This window comes from Thunnus thynnus, chromosome 19, assembly GCF_963924715.1.
Source record: "Thunnus thynnus chromosome 19, fThuThy2.1, whole genome shotgun sequence".
Classification (NCBI taxonomy): Eukaryota; Metazoa; Chordata; class Actinopteri; order Scombriformes; family Scombridae; genus Thunnus; species Thunnus thynnus.
Genome location: NC_089535.1, coordinates 5,680,287 through 5,693,452, shown reverse-complemented (window position 1 = coordinate 5,693,452; position 13,166 = coordinate 5,680,287). Strand labels below are relative to the sequence as shown.

Below are 13,166 nucleotides of genomic sequence, written 5' to 3'. Positions count from 1 at the left end.
GAAGAAAGCTAGTTTCGTGATATGAGGCTGAATGAGGAATCAGACGCAACAGAGTGTGGAGGAGGAAGTGACGTCACAGCCGCAGCCTGACAAACAAACTTCAGCTGCAGAGTGATTTCAGGTGGACAGAAAAGCTGAATTTAACACAAACTACTAGCTTTGTCAGAGCACAGATGTGGTGTTACTATCACGACTTACGAGGCCGAACATGGCGCTGCGGAATCAGACACAACAGAAGCTGTAACGGCGGCAGACGAAAGAGAGGCTTTGCAGCATCGATCTGTGAGGATCGTCAGACAGAAAACTCTGTGCTGCAACAAACTTTGCGGCGCTTTGGTAAACATGACTTTGTTTTCTGATAGAATATTATATCGGACGTTAACTCTGAATACAGAGAACAGTGAGCTTATGCAGCTACATTCAGCTCGAGCACAATCCGGTTCCGCTCTTCGTCGTCCAAAAATAGGTAAAGAAAGAGTGTTTGCTTGCAGTTTTTCACCCCTTCGTCCACGACTGTTTCCCAAACCAAACTGAAATGAAGATATTAGTCTCAGAGGTTTTTTGACTGCCCGTGAATATTCTGGCTTGTGTGCAACTCTCACTAAGTTTGCACTGATCCCTATAAATGACTCCAGCATGCCGTTTGTTTTATGATCCTTGCACACCTGTACGATATATCCAGAAGCGTTTTTTAAAAAAAAAAGATCCTCAGTAAAGAGCGATAATACTTTGTCTCTGCTGGGAAACGTACTCGCCCCCCCGCGTTCCCGTCCATCAGTAGCTGATTGGACGGGACTTGTCGTTGTTGGCGATATGGGGAATCTACAACCTTTTTCTCATTTTTCTCACATTTTTTGCACATTTCTACGACAAAGGTGATCTAGTTTTAAGAAATCATCATATTCACAGCTTTGACTTTTCCCTTTTAAGGATGCATAAAACTCTCCAGCGTACCTTTAACAGCGGTGTGAGTCATATGTCATGACAGTAAACTCCTACCTGCTCTTTCACTGAAGGCAGTGATGGATGACAGCATCAGTTAACAGCATGAAATGTACATGTAAATGTTACCTTATAATGGTAATGGACTTAGTAAAAGAAGGAAATGTAAATGCAGGTATTACATGTCAGATGTGTGTGTATGGTGGGCAAGTCTCTCTTCATCCTGTCAAATAATTTTAATATTTTCCTTATGATCTTTAAACACAGTTCTATAAATATTCCATAAATATTATATACTGTAATATATTTTGAGTTTAAAAAAATATATTTTGACTATTAATACATACTATAATTCACTGATGTAACTGTTTACATCATAATTTCATCATAAATCAATACAGAATTGTACTTTATTGATTGACTCCCTTCAGCATTTGCTGTTATTGTTTGTCAATTTTTGCATTTTAGCTTTGGCTGCAGAATATTTGTCACAATCAGAAACTACTTTTAAGTTTTAACAGTTAATAGAGCGGAATTAAATCAGTCAATCAATAGAAAATTAATTTGCAACTATTTTGATAATCGATGAATCATTTTAAGTCAGTTTTTGTAGCAAAAATGCAACATTTGCTGCTTTTCTTTGACGTATGTGATAGTAAATTGTATATTATTTGGGTTTTAGACTGTTTGATTGGCATTTTTCATTATTTTTTGACATTCTTTAACCCAAACAATGAATCCACTAATCAAAAAGTGTATAAATATGAATCGATAATGAAAATAATGGTCAGTTGCAGCCTTGAAAATGAATCTACAGCATGTTTCGGTCAAGTATTGTGATCAAATTGTGTTGCTATCATTCATCAGCAGCTAACAGAGGTTTAATTCCAGATGATACATTTCTCAGCTAGTTGCTCCACCACCTTCCTCCTACTTCTGAATTCTAACATTTTACTTTTCTGATTGTCAGTCCGTCTCGCCGTGTTTTCCTCTTTCTCACCCCTCTCTTCATTCCAGTCTGTTTTGTTCCCTCCATCTCGTTTCTTAGATCTCTGTGTTTGGTGGAGGAGGTAGGGCACACAGGGCAGCTGCATGTCGAGACATGCCGGAGAGGAATTACGTTGTGGTGATTCGTAGTAATGACACAGGCCAAGTGGAAGATCAGCAGACACATCATGATGTAATACTGTGTTTGGGGTAAATTGGCGGTTCTGCTGCTGTTCTGGCTCTAAGGATGGTCAGTAAACCGCTTTGGCTATGATCAGATTACACACAGAAGTGGCCCAAATCCAATATTTTTGCTTTCAAGTGACTCAGATCAGATTTTTTTTCACAGAAGTGTGAACAAACCAAATCAGATTTTTTCATATCAGATCTGGGCCACTTGGCATATGTGGTTTTTAGATCTGATTCATATCCAGTCTCGCTGTCAGAACGGTCAGATCGGAGTACATGTGGGGGTTTTTTAACGTCACACTTATCGCATATCACCTGTCGTCATCATTCAGTGTCTGTATTGTCTACCGACCTCCACAACAAAACAATAATCCTGAACATGAATGCGAGCGCAGCCATGTCATCCGTGTCATTCATGATCTGACGTTATTGTTGTTATTCTTGTACTCAATGACGCTCACATTTCAGCTAAATCTGCACATGCGTGGCAGTTTAGGATCTCAACGGTGTTCACACCAGAATATGTGTCACTTACAAACATGAATGTGAACCATCAACACATAAAACAACTCGGATCTGAGTAGAAAAAAGCAGAATTGAGCATCAGGGCGGTAATATGAATGTAGCCATTGGTCCAGGCAGAAATATCTCAACAACTATTAGATGGATTGGCATGAAATTTTGTCCAGACCAAGGCTGTTACTAACTACTGTTGTCATTATTGATTAATCTGTCAATGCTTTTCTTGATAATGATAGAAAAATCTGTACCTTGCATCCATGTATGGTTATATGTTAGACGGCAGGGTCCCACGGGTAACAGCAGGACAAAGTCATATGGATATCATGTGGAAGGGAGAGCTCTGTAAAGCTTCGTACGTCTGGTGGAAAGCTGTAAACAACTGAAGGTGCCTCCCAAGGCTATCAATATATAAACCAGTGAATTTCTTTCCTTCTTTAGAATTCTCCACGGAGACTTTGCGGACTCTCCGTGTTCTGTTTGAAATAAAGAGACGCTTGACCTCAACCAACCGCAGTCTATTGATAATTTATCTGATCAGATATGCTATAAAGTTTCAGAAAATGATGGAATATGTTGGTCACAGTTTCCCAAAGCCCAAGATGACGTCTTCAAATGTCTTGTTTTGTTCACAACCCAAAGATATTCAGTTTACTGTCAAAGAAACCAGAAAATGTTCACATTTGAGAAGGTGGAAGCAGCAAATTTGGACTTTTTTTTCTTAGAAAATTGCTCAAAACGGTTAATTGACTATCAAAATAGTTGCTGGTTAATTTCCAGCTAATCTGCAGCTCTAGTCCAGACATTCATGGTCCCCCGAGGATGAATCCTACTGACTTCAGTGATCCCCTGACTTTTTCTTTAGGGCCACCGTGAAATATCTCAACAACTATTAGATGGATTACAATAATTTTTTGTACACACGTTCATGTCCTCCTCTCTTTGGTGAGCCCCTGACTTCTCATCCAGCAGCTTCATCAGGTCAAAATGTTACTTTGGTTTATGACCAGATATCTTCAAAACTACTGACATTCCCATCAGCATCAGCTGTACTTTGAGTTCAATTATTAATTAGCAAATATTAGCACGCTAACACGCTAAACTGAAATGTGGTGAACATGGTAAACATTACGTTAAACCTGCTTAGCATCAGCATATCAGCATTTAGCGCTGCAAGTAACAGTCATTTTCGTTATGAATTAATCTGCCAAATATTTTTTCGATTAGTTGTTTTGTCTATAAGATGTCGAAATATAATGAAAAGTGGCCTTCTTAATTTCCCACTGCCAAAGTTGACATCTTAAAATATCTTGTTTTGTCTGACCAACAGTCCAAAACCAAAAGATATTCAATTTATCATAACAGAAGACAAAGAAAACCATGAAATCATCACATCTGAGAAGCTGAAACCAGCTAATATTTGGCATTTATGCTTAAAAAATGGCTTAAATGATTATTTGATTATCAAAATAGTTTAGTTTCTGTCAATCAACTAATCGATTACCCAACTAATCGTTGCAGCTCTATTAGCATTGTCACTGTGAGCATGTTAGCATGTTGACGTTAGCACTTAGCTCAAAGAGCAGCTAGCATGGCTGTAGAATCTTATTTTTGTTACTTACAGATTTTGAGTGACTTGATACAAGCAGGACAGGTAAATTATGTAAATTCAAGAGAAGAAAATAAAATAATTAAGCTACATTTTCTATTTTACGCTTTAATTTCTTGCCACAGAGCTGTGTCGGTTACCACTCTAGGTCACTAATTACTTTTTTGTAATTAGCATTAGCTCATGCAGGTCTCATTGAAACAGACCAACTCTAACTGTTCTGCTTATACTCATGAGTAATCATTACTGAACTCTGTGGGCTTCATTTAAATAGAGTTCTTAGTAAGTCAAATATTACTGGTATTCACTCCAAACATATGTCCCAGACTAAGAGAGTGAAATATGCTGACTAATGTATCACATAACATTTTTCTCTCGGTGTTTTCCAGTCTTGTAATAATAAAAGTATGAACCTCTCTTTCAGCCTCTGCTGCTGGCTCTTAAAAACAGGAAGTCGGAGCTCCTTTTGATGTGGTTCAGAGTTTATTTGGGCAGCAACCCACATTGTCTCTTAGAAATTCAAAACTGGAATTTTCAACTGACGTATTGTTGACACACAGGTCTAAGACTTTCAGATCTACCTTCTACCAAAAACTCAATTCCACATGTAAATTCTTCTTGTGTTACAGATTGTCAAGCTGAGCAAACATGTTTTAGCAAGCAGCATCTCCGAACATATCCCCTTGTCTTGTGTGTCTTCTCCTAGAGTAAAGCCTCCTCCTGTGAAGACCAATCCGTCCAAACGCCATCGGGATCGTCTGAATGTAGAGCTGGAGCGTCTGACCAGCCTGCTGCCCTTCGCCGAGGAGGTCAGAGGTCGCCTGGACAAACTGTCAGTGCTCCGGCTCAGTGTGGGATACCTGAAGGTTAAGAGTTACTTCCATGGTGAGTGACTTCTACCTCTTGTACATAGTTTTGTGAGCACAGACAGCCAGATATTTGTGGTAACTAAGAACGTTTTCAAACCTAGAGAGCTGCAACAATAAGTCGATTAATCAATTAGTTTATCAACAGAAAATTATTCTGATATTCTGATAATCGAATAATCGGTTTAGTCATTTTTTTAATGTCAAATATTTGCTGGTTTCAGCTTCTCAAATATTGAGGATTTTATGGTTTTCTTTGTCTTCTGTGATGATAAACTGAATATCTTTGGGTTTTGAATAGGGATGCACGATAATATCGGCACCTTATCGGTATCGGCCGATAAAGGCTTTAAAGTGAAATATCAGCATCGGCCGAAAATGAACATTTCTGCCGATATGACAGGCCGATTCGTCGCCTTCTCCTCCATCACCTGGCTGACTGTTTCACCCTGATGTACCCAGTGGTTCCTCTGCAGGCTCCACTTCACTCAGCTGCCAGACAGACCCGATGCTTCTTCCCACTTTAACCAGAATAACAAACTGGGAATCGGTGCTCAGGTTGGATCCACACGGAGAGTTGGGGCTAGCTAGTGGAACATTAGCTGCAGCATTGCCGGAGGGAAGCACAGCCAGCTAGCCTCCGCTAGCCCCCTAGCTAGCCCTGGCTGTCTGTGTGGATCCAACCGGAGCACCGACCCCCAGTTTGATCTTCACTCGGACCATCAGGGTGAAACAGTCCATGGAGGAGCTGCTGTGTTTGGCTGCACAGATAGGAAACACCTCGGCTGACAGAAAAAACGTCTTCTTTTTGGTTTATAATGGCAACCAGTGCATTAGGTTCTTTTAACTCCTTTGCCAAGGTAAACAGACTGGGGTGGATGCGGGAAGTTGAAATCATGAATTGAGTTAACTTAAGTTAATGCAGAACTGCCAACCTTGGGAAAATATTTAACATTAACACAGCGTTATGTAATTTGCAAGCTAGCTTGACTGTTCACCAGGCGTTTAAATTGGCAGAGTAATGTTAAGTTATATTGTCCATGTGTCGCAGGTTGCTAAATGTGACTTTTCATAGTACTGTATTCAGTGTATGTGCAGCAGAAATAACGTTACCTAGAAAGTTACCAAGATGTGTGTGTGTGTGTGTGTCTCTGTGTGTGTGTTGGCACTGTAGTCTATAACTTTGCCTGTTTTAGGAACATTTCAAGGAAAGGAAACACCCTCCCGTTGCAAATTTAGTACAATATTTGAGAAGGGATGTGATTACTTCTACAGTTTCAGCAGCCATGTTCATATTCAGCCTGTATTGTTATGAGGTCATCATACCATTATGTAATAGCCTATCTATAATGAGAACAGCTGTATAAACCAGCTCTAAAATATTTATTTCACATCAAATTGACTTAGAGTTTGATTGTTGTGGAGGTGTAAACAGTAGAAACTATATAAATGCAGCAGTAGTGGCAGGTTAGTGTATAGTCTAAGTGAATCTGTGTTCCTCGGAAAGCTGCGTTTAGGCAGGTGAATAAATGACCAACTAACAGTTTTGGCATCTGCATACAATTTTGTAAACAATCTTTTATTGGTATCAAGAATTTTCATATGAATGCTACCCTCACATTTTGTGTGGTTGACTGCTTCATGTATGCAAATGATGTCACGCATATGTTTGCAAATTGTGTACAATAATAATTCATTCACATGACAATTCAGGTTCAATTCAGTTCACCTGACACATCTAGGTCATGAAAGTGGTTCTCAAAGGGTTTGCAGGTCTGGAACTCCAGTCTTCTGAAGTTCTTGCTTCATATATTGTCTTTCTTCATTGTACTTAGTACAATGTATTGTTGCATGTGTAATAGTCTCCTCAGCCAGGTGGAAAAAAATATGTGTATGTATCAGTATCTGCATCAGCAATCAGCCAAAAGATATCGGCAAAAAATCCAATATCATTCATGCTTAGTTTTGAACTGTTGGCCGGACAAATCAAGACGTTTGAAGAGTCTTTTTGGGCTGTAGGAAACAGGCATTTTCACTGTTTTTTTGACATTTTATAGACGAAACGACTAATCGAATAATCGAAAAAATATTCAGCAGATTAATCGATAATGAAAATAATCGTTAGTTGCAGTCGTGGTGTGTTAGCTCTGGTCTGAACCGGTGGATGAGTCGGTAATTTGCTCCTCTCATTGGTCAGATGTGTCTGGGGCGGGAAAAAGAACATAAACACAGGAAGAAGCTCTTCTGGCCAAATTGAACGTTCTTGGTCGTGCTAGTCCAGGTCGGACCTCTCCGGCGAGCTGCAAGCAACCGATGATTTCGCTCATCCCAGCATGCAATGTGCACCTGGGGCCAGTTTCATGAAAGAACTTAGCACATAGCACTACTGTCCCATTTCACAATTGATTGACTACATTCCTCTCACATGTTCATCGATGGGAAGAAAGTCTGGTGTTTTATTTTGTTTGGTTAATTGTGTTAAAATGAATGTGAAATGATCGCATGTTGCAAGTCGCAGGTTGCATGTTGCAAATTTGGAGCCGTTCAGCTCAAACTCAAGAGTACATGTAGGTCGGATCACGTTCCCACCACAAACATACCTCTCCAGAGTTAGTGTGGGACTGGACTGAGACCACCTCCTCACCCGAATACGAATATCGTGTCCAGAAACGAATCGCACCAAGGAGGAAAACTGAAGAGTCCGATTCAACTGGACTAAAAAACGCAGGTCTGAAAGCGCCGTAAAAATAAAGATTAAAGGATAGATTCACACTTTTTCAAGTCAGTCAGGAGCCCAAAGGAACACTGAAACATGTTTTACTTGCTGTAATCATTCCCCCTGTACATACTGACCATTACACATAGTGCACTTAAAATGGAATTGATGGGGGACAAGATCCACAGTCCTCCTTCTGTGCAAAAATGTATTTAAAAGTTTTCTGAAGCTAATATGAAGCTTCAGGGAAACATTGAGGAAACACAAAGAGGGAATTTGATGCTAAAAAGACTGTAAATGTGTCAGATATCCACTTAATATGACTAACTCAGACTGCTGAAGCCTCATATAAGCTTCACATCAACTTCTCAAAACGAGGACTGTGGATTTTGTCCCCCATCACTTACATTGTAAGCGAATTTTGAGATATTTTTAACGGTCAGTATGAACAGGAGGAATGATTACAGCGAGCAAAACCTGCTTCTGTGCTCATATTGAAACCCGACTACTTTTAAGTCATTAGACAGACTTGAAAAACTGTGAACTTCTACTATTACACAGAAAAATGTCAGATGAAACTTGAATATGTGTGTGAAATATTGAAAGTGAGAGACGGCGTGAGGGACGATGTGTGTCAGGTGTGCAAATACGCTGCTCCAGACATTTTTGCGGCGGAGCTCAGAGTGTTTAAGGGTGTCAGAGAGACAAACTTGACACAGTGAATAATGAATAGTTGGCCTGCTGGGAGGGAAACAGGAGAGTGTGCAGATGGAGAGGCCAGATGGAGTCTAGGCACAGGAACCTGAGACTGTAGCAGCAGCAGCCTTTAACAGTAGCTCCTCTTTTCTGACACAGATCAAAAACAACTCAATACCCCACACATCCTGTCAAACGTGGAAGGTGGTTGGCTGCATCGTCACATTAGCTCAGTTTCCATCCAGATATAGCTTAAATTTCAACAGAATTTTGAGAAAATAGGAATGAATGTGCGTTTCCATCCACTGCCGTCCATTGAGATAAAAAGCTGATGTTGCTAATTGTCAAGTCGGTGCAAAAACGAGCGACTTTAAAACCTCAAACGGTGTAAAATAACATAGAAAACATGATGGGAATATGACATTTATTGTTTGTTTCATGTATTAATTTGAGCAATGTTACAGTCTCATCATTGCTCCACACAGATCTGATGTTTTCATCTCTTCACTGGACGTTTTGCATTTTGCTTTAGTGTGTCAATAGTCCCCAACAAACACACTATTTACTCCTGTCTGAATAAATTTTGCTATAAACTCAGTGACCAGTTCATTTCTAAAAAATTAAATCATGTATTTGTTTCAATGGGAACCAACATATGGCTGCAATTTAGGATTATTTTCATTACTGACGAATCTGACAGTTATTTTCTAGATTAATGGATTCATCATTTTGTCTATAAAATGTCAGAAAATAGTTGTTATAATTGTTGTTGTTATAATGTTGTTATAATTTCTGAATGACGTCTTCAAATGTCTTGTTTTGTCTGATCAAGAGTCCAAAATCCAAAGATCATCTGTTTTGTGTCTCAAAAAAGCTTCAAAACATCATCATCATCATCATCGTCATGTTTAAGAAAGAGCAAACAGCAACACTTTGGCATTTTTCCTAAATAAAACGACTAAAACGATCATTCAGTTGCCGATTATTTATCTCATGAAGGATTAATCTATTAATCGACTAATTGTTGCAGCTCTAAACCAATGAGCTTCAAGTTCACAAGAAGATTAAATAAAGATCAGTCAAAGCTCCCACAACCCTGGATCCTACATTTCCCATAATGCAACTCAATAGAATCTTTTCTTTATATTGTCCCTGTCTGGTAAATGCCTAGATATTAAAGCCTCTGTTTTCCCCCAGATTGTAACAAAGGCTTTTTGTTATAAATGTTCAGTCGTCAAGCCTAACACGAGACAACACTGATGACATCACTATGACATCATCATTCTCTCAGCCTTGGCTACGGACATCATGCAGCTGTTTTCACAGGCCGAGTAGCTCTCCATATGACTATTAAACTGATCTTCATGTGTAATTTCTTTTTTTTTTCATAAAAAATAGGAACAAAAACTCATCTCGAAACACTTTGCTTTTAGATATTTATTTAAAGGGGACACCCCTAATTTTGGATCATATCTAGCCTTTGCTCCTGTGTGGTGTGAATAGACTGATTGTGAGTCACATTCATACTCTCAGTTTGATTGGTAAGTTATTCACATCTCTGTCAAGCCGACAGTCAATGCAAAGCAAAATGTTTCCACTTTATTTTACCCAAATTACAAGTTAACCGGTGCTGTTCTGACCACATATTTCACACCATTTTAACACCAGAGTCCAGACAGCTTTCCCTCTCTTTCTGTGTCTCTCTGTCTCTGCTATCAGCCTGCTGATCACCGATGGAGCAGTGGGGTGGGGGGGTGGGAGGGGGTGAGGGTGGGGGAGGTGGGGGGGAGGAGGTGAGGGGTGGGGGGGGGGGTGCAGAGGGAGGAGGGCCCGAGGCTCTGGAGCACTGTGGCACGACATGAGGGCTCTTGACAAGGCCGTGCAGATGTTTGTGAACGGAGGACGTTTGATTTGAACAACTTCCACACTGCAGCTTCCCGTTTAGCCTAATTTATTTCCCACCATGCTGGTTTTAGAAGCAGAGATAGACTGAAGCTGTGATGCTGTAACGTCTTAAGAATGGAAGATTATATAATAATACATACGTAGCTTAACATAAGGTGTACAAATAGTCAAGTATGAGATGATTTAGAGGAGAGAAGTGGTGAAAATGAGAGTAAAGATTGTGGAATCACTTGGTTTTCAGGCCTATCAGATGAAGACGGTATCTACATCAGCTCGTTCTGCCCCGAACACGTTATCTGCCCTCAACTTTGATGCTGGCGCGGCCCGACATCTCACACAAGCTGTCGTCAAACACCACCGTCGTCTTGTTTAATGTTGGTCAACGTGCGTCACACATGAAAACAAACAAATAAATGGATGTTTGAGTGTCAAACTCACAAGCAGAACTAATCTGTGAGTAAACACTCGCTTGTTTTTGACAATGAAGGATGTAGAAAATGCTGTTTTCTGCATTTATACACGTTTATGTTAATAAAGCAATTAAATGATGATGAAATTGGTTATAATGAAGAAAGTAGAAATGCTTTGTAAAGTAGAGCTGCAATGATTAGTTGATTAATTAATTAGTTGCCAACTATTAAATTAATAACCAACTATTTTGATTATTGATTCATTGTTTTTAGTCATTTTTTCTGGTTTCTTTAGTCCTCTATGACAGTTAACTGAATATATATATGGTTGTGGACAAAACAAGACATTTGAGGACGTCATCTTGGGCTTTAGGAAACAGTGATTGACATTTTTCACCAAGCAACTAATCAAATAATTAAGAAAATAATCAACAGATTAATCAATAATGAAATAATTGTTGGTTGCAGCCATAATGTAAATTACTGCACTAACTTAACTTAAAATTATACTTCATGATAAACGCTCCCTGCAAGTCAAAATCCAGGCCTTCAACCTGGCTAATCGCTCGCTACGGTTTTTCCATGTGTTGTTCACGTTGTCGACTCGCATATTTCTGCTCGGATTTCGGCTCGAACATGTACGGATGTATTTAAGAAATTGACATTTCAAGTAATGAACAATAAAAAGAAGTGAAATCCTGCTACTATAGTTTGTTTACGTAGCCTCCAGAACCAGAGGAAGCTTCCTGAAGTTGACCAATCAGAACAGAGTGGGCTCATCAGGAGGCGGGCCTTAAAGAGACAAGAGCTAAAACGGCCTGTTTCAGACAGAGGCTGAACTGAGGGGCTGCATAAAGGGACAATATAAGATAAATAAGTAGTTTTTTTTAACTGTAAGTAATGATATTCTAATAGAGCACCAGATTAAAAAAATATAGCCTTTGAAATGTGCTTGATACATCCCCTTTAAATGGTTTTTTTACCCGGAAAAACATACAAAAGATGTGGAAGGACTGTTTGAAGTCCTGAGTAGTGACTGCAGTATCCCTCACAGGCTGCATACACCCCCAACAATCTCCAACAATAAGTAAATAAATAAGAGAAACCTCTTCTGTGCCTGAGAGGTGAAACCCAGGGCCAAGGAAGTCCCTGGTTACTCATTGCTGCTTGTAAACATTTTATTGTAAATAGGATTTTTTTACAGTGAGGTGGACGTGATTCCCCAGTCCACTCTTGATTCACTGAAGCTTCTCTAAGATCGTCTTAATTATCATCATTTCAGAGACAGAATTGCGACTAGTATGAGATTTGGAGGCACGTGGACTTAACCAAAAACAGGTTTCAGGTTTCAACAGTGTTTTCTTATCATATTTGGAACTACATGAGACATCCTATTCAAACATAAGTGGCCACTTGAGCTTGTTATTGGTTTGATTAAGCTCCAGTTTCCATTATTTCTTATCTACCCGCTAGAAGTAACAGAGCTTTTTTCTTCCTTTGGGGCTTGAAATAAAGTGGCGACACTAAATCATCTTGACCCAGATTTGCTCATGAAGTGTAGAATCTATTATGTGTGAGGGTGTTCACTTTTAATACGATGGCCCTATTTAATCTGATAGTAGAGATAACTTAGCTGGGCACTTAGTTCTGACCTCTGACCCTTCAGACTGATTCATTTCCTGGTTGTGTCGCACCCTACGGCGCAAAGACCAAATGTTGTGCACAAACACAGTAGGTGGACACTATAACAGGAACATACAATCCAATGCAATATACCACATTAGGCCTTAAATAAAAACTACATCCATTAAACTCGTAATGTTTGATTGTTTTCAACTCTTTCAACTGTGGACGTAGCTGTAGATGTAGATATCGTAGTCAAGTAACATTATAACTTACAGAAATGTTGCAACAATAGTCCGACTCAGTGTGAGAGCAGCAGGTGAGCCAACTGTCAATCACAGCTGTCAATCACAGCTGTCAATCAACACCCACACAGCAGACATCAAAGCTAAATCAAATCTAATTAACAGAGCAATAATTTACAAAAATGACCACCGGCACGTTTCATGGTAGTTGCTGCAAAAAGCTGTTAACATGGCTAATGATAATGAATATTCCACTAATATTCCTGTTTACATGCAGCTGTGTATACTCCGATCAAAACATGAGTATTTCAAAGTTTTCCTCAAGTGTTGGACTTGTTCGACCGCGTGAACACGGCCTCCCTTTTTCATTCATTCAGCTACTTTCTTGAAAGGGTCAGCATTGTGATATTTACACATATCCAAAAAAAACCCTTTTGATCCAAGTCTTTCAAAATGTTT

General features: G+C 39.4%; 1 protein-coding gene across 1 annotated transcript in view; it reads left to right on the top strand.

The window, feature by feature from the left end:
- The window catches only part of LOC137171055 (aryl hydrocarbon receptor-like), a 36,020-nt gene that overhangs the window by 3,286 nt on the left and 19,568 nt on the right, over positions 1-13,166 (top strand). The window contains exon 2 of the mRNA XM_067574789.1: positions 4,953-5,131. Within this exon, the coding sequence (XP_067430890.1) occupies positions 4,953-5,131 (179 nt within the window). The remainder of the gene's footprint in view (positions 1-4,952; positions 5,132-13,166) is intronic.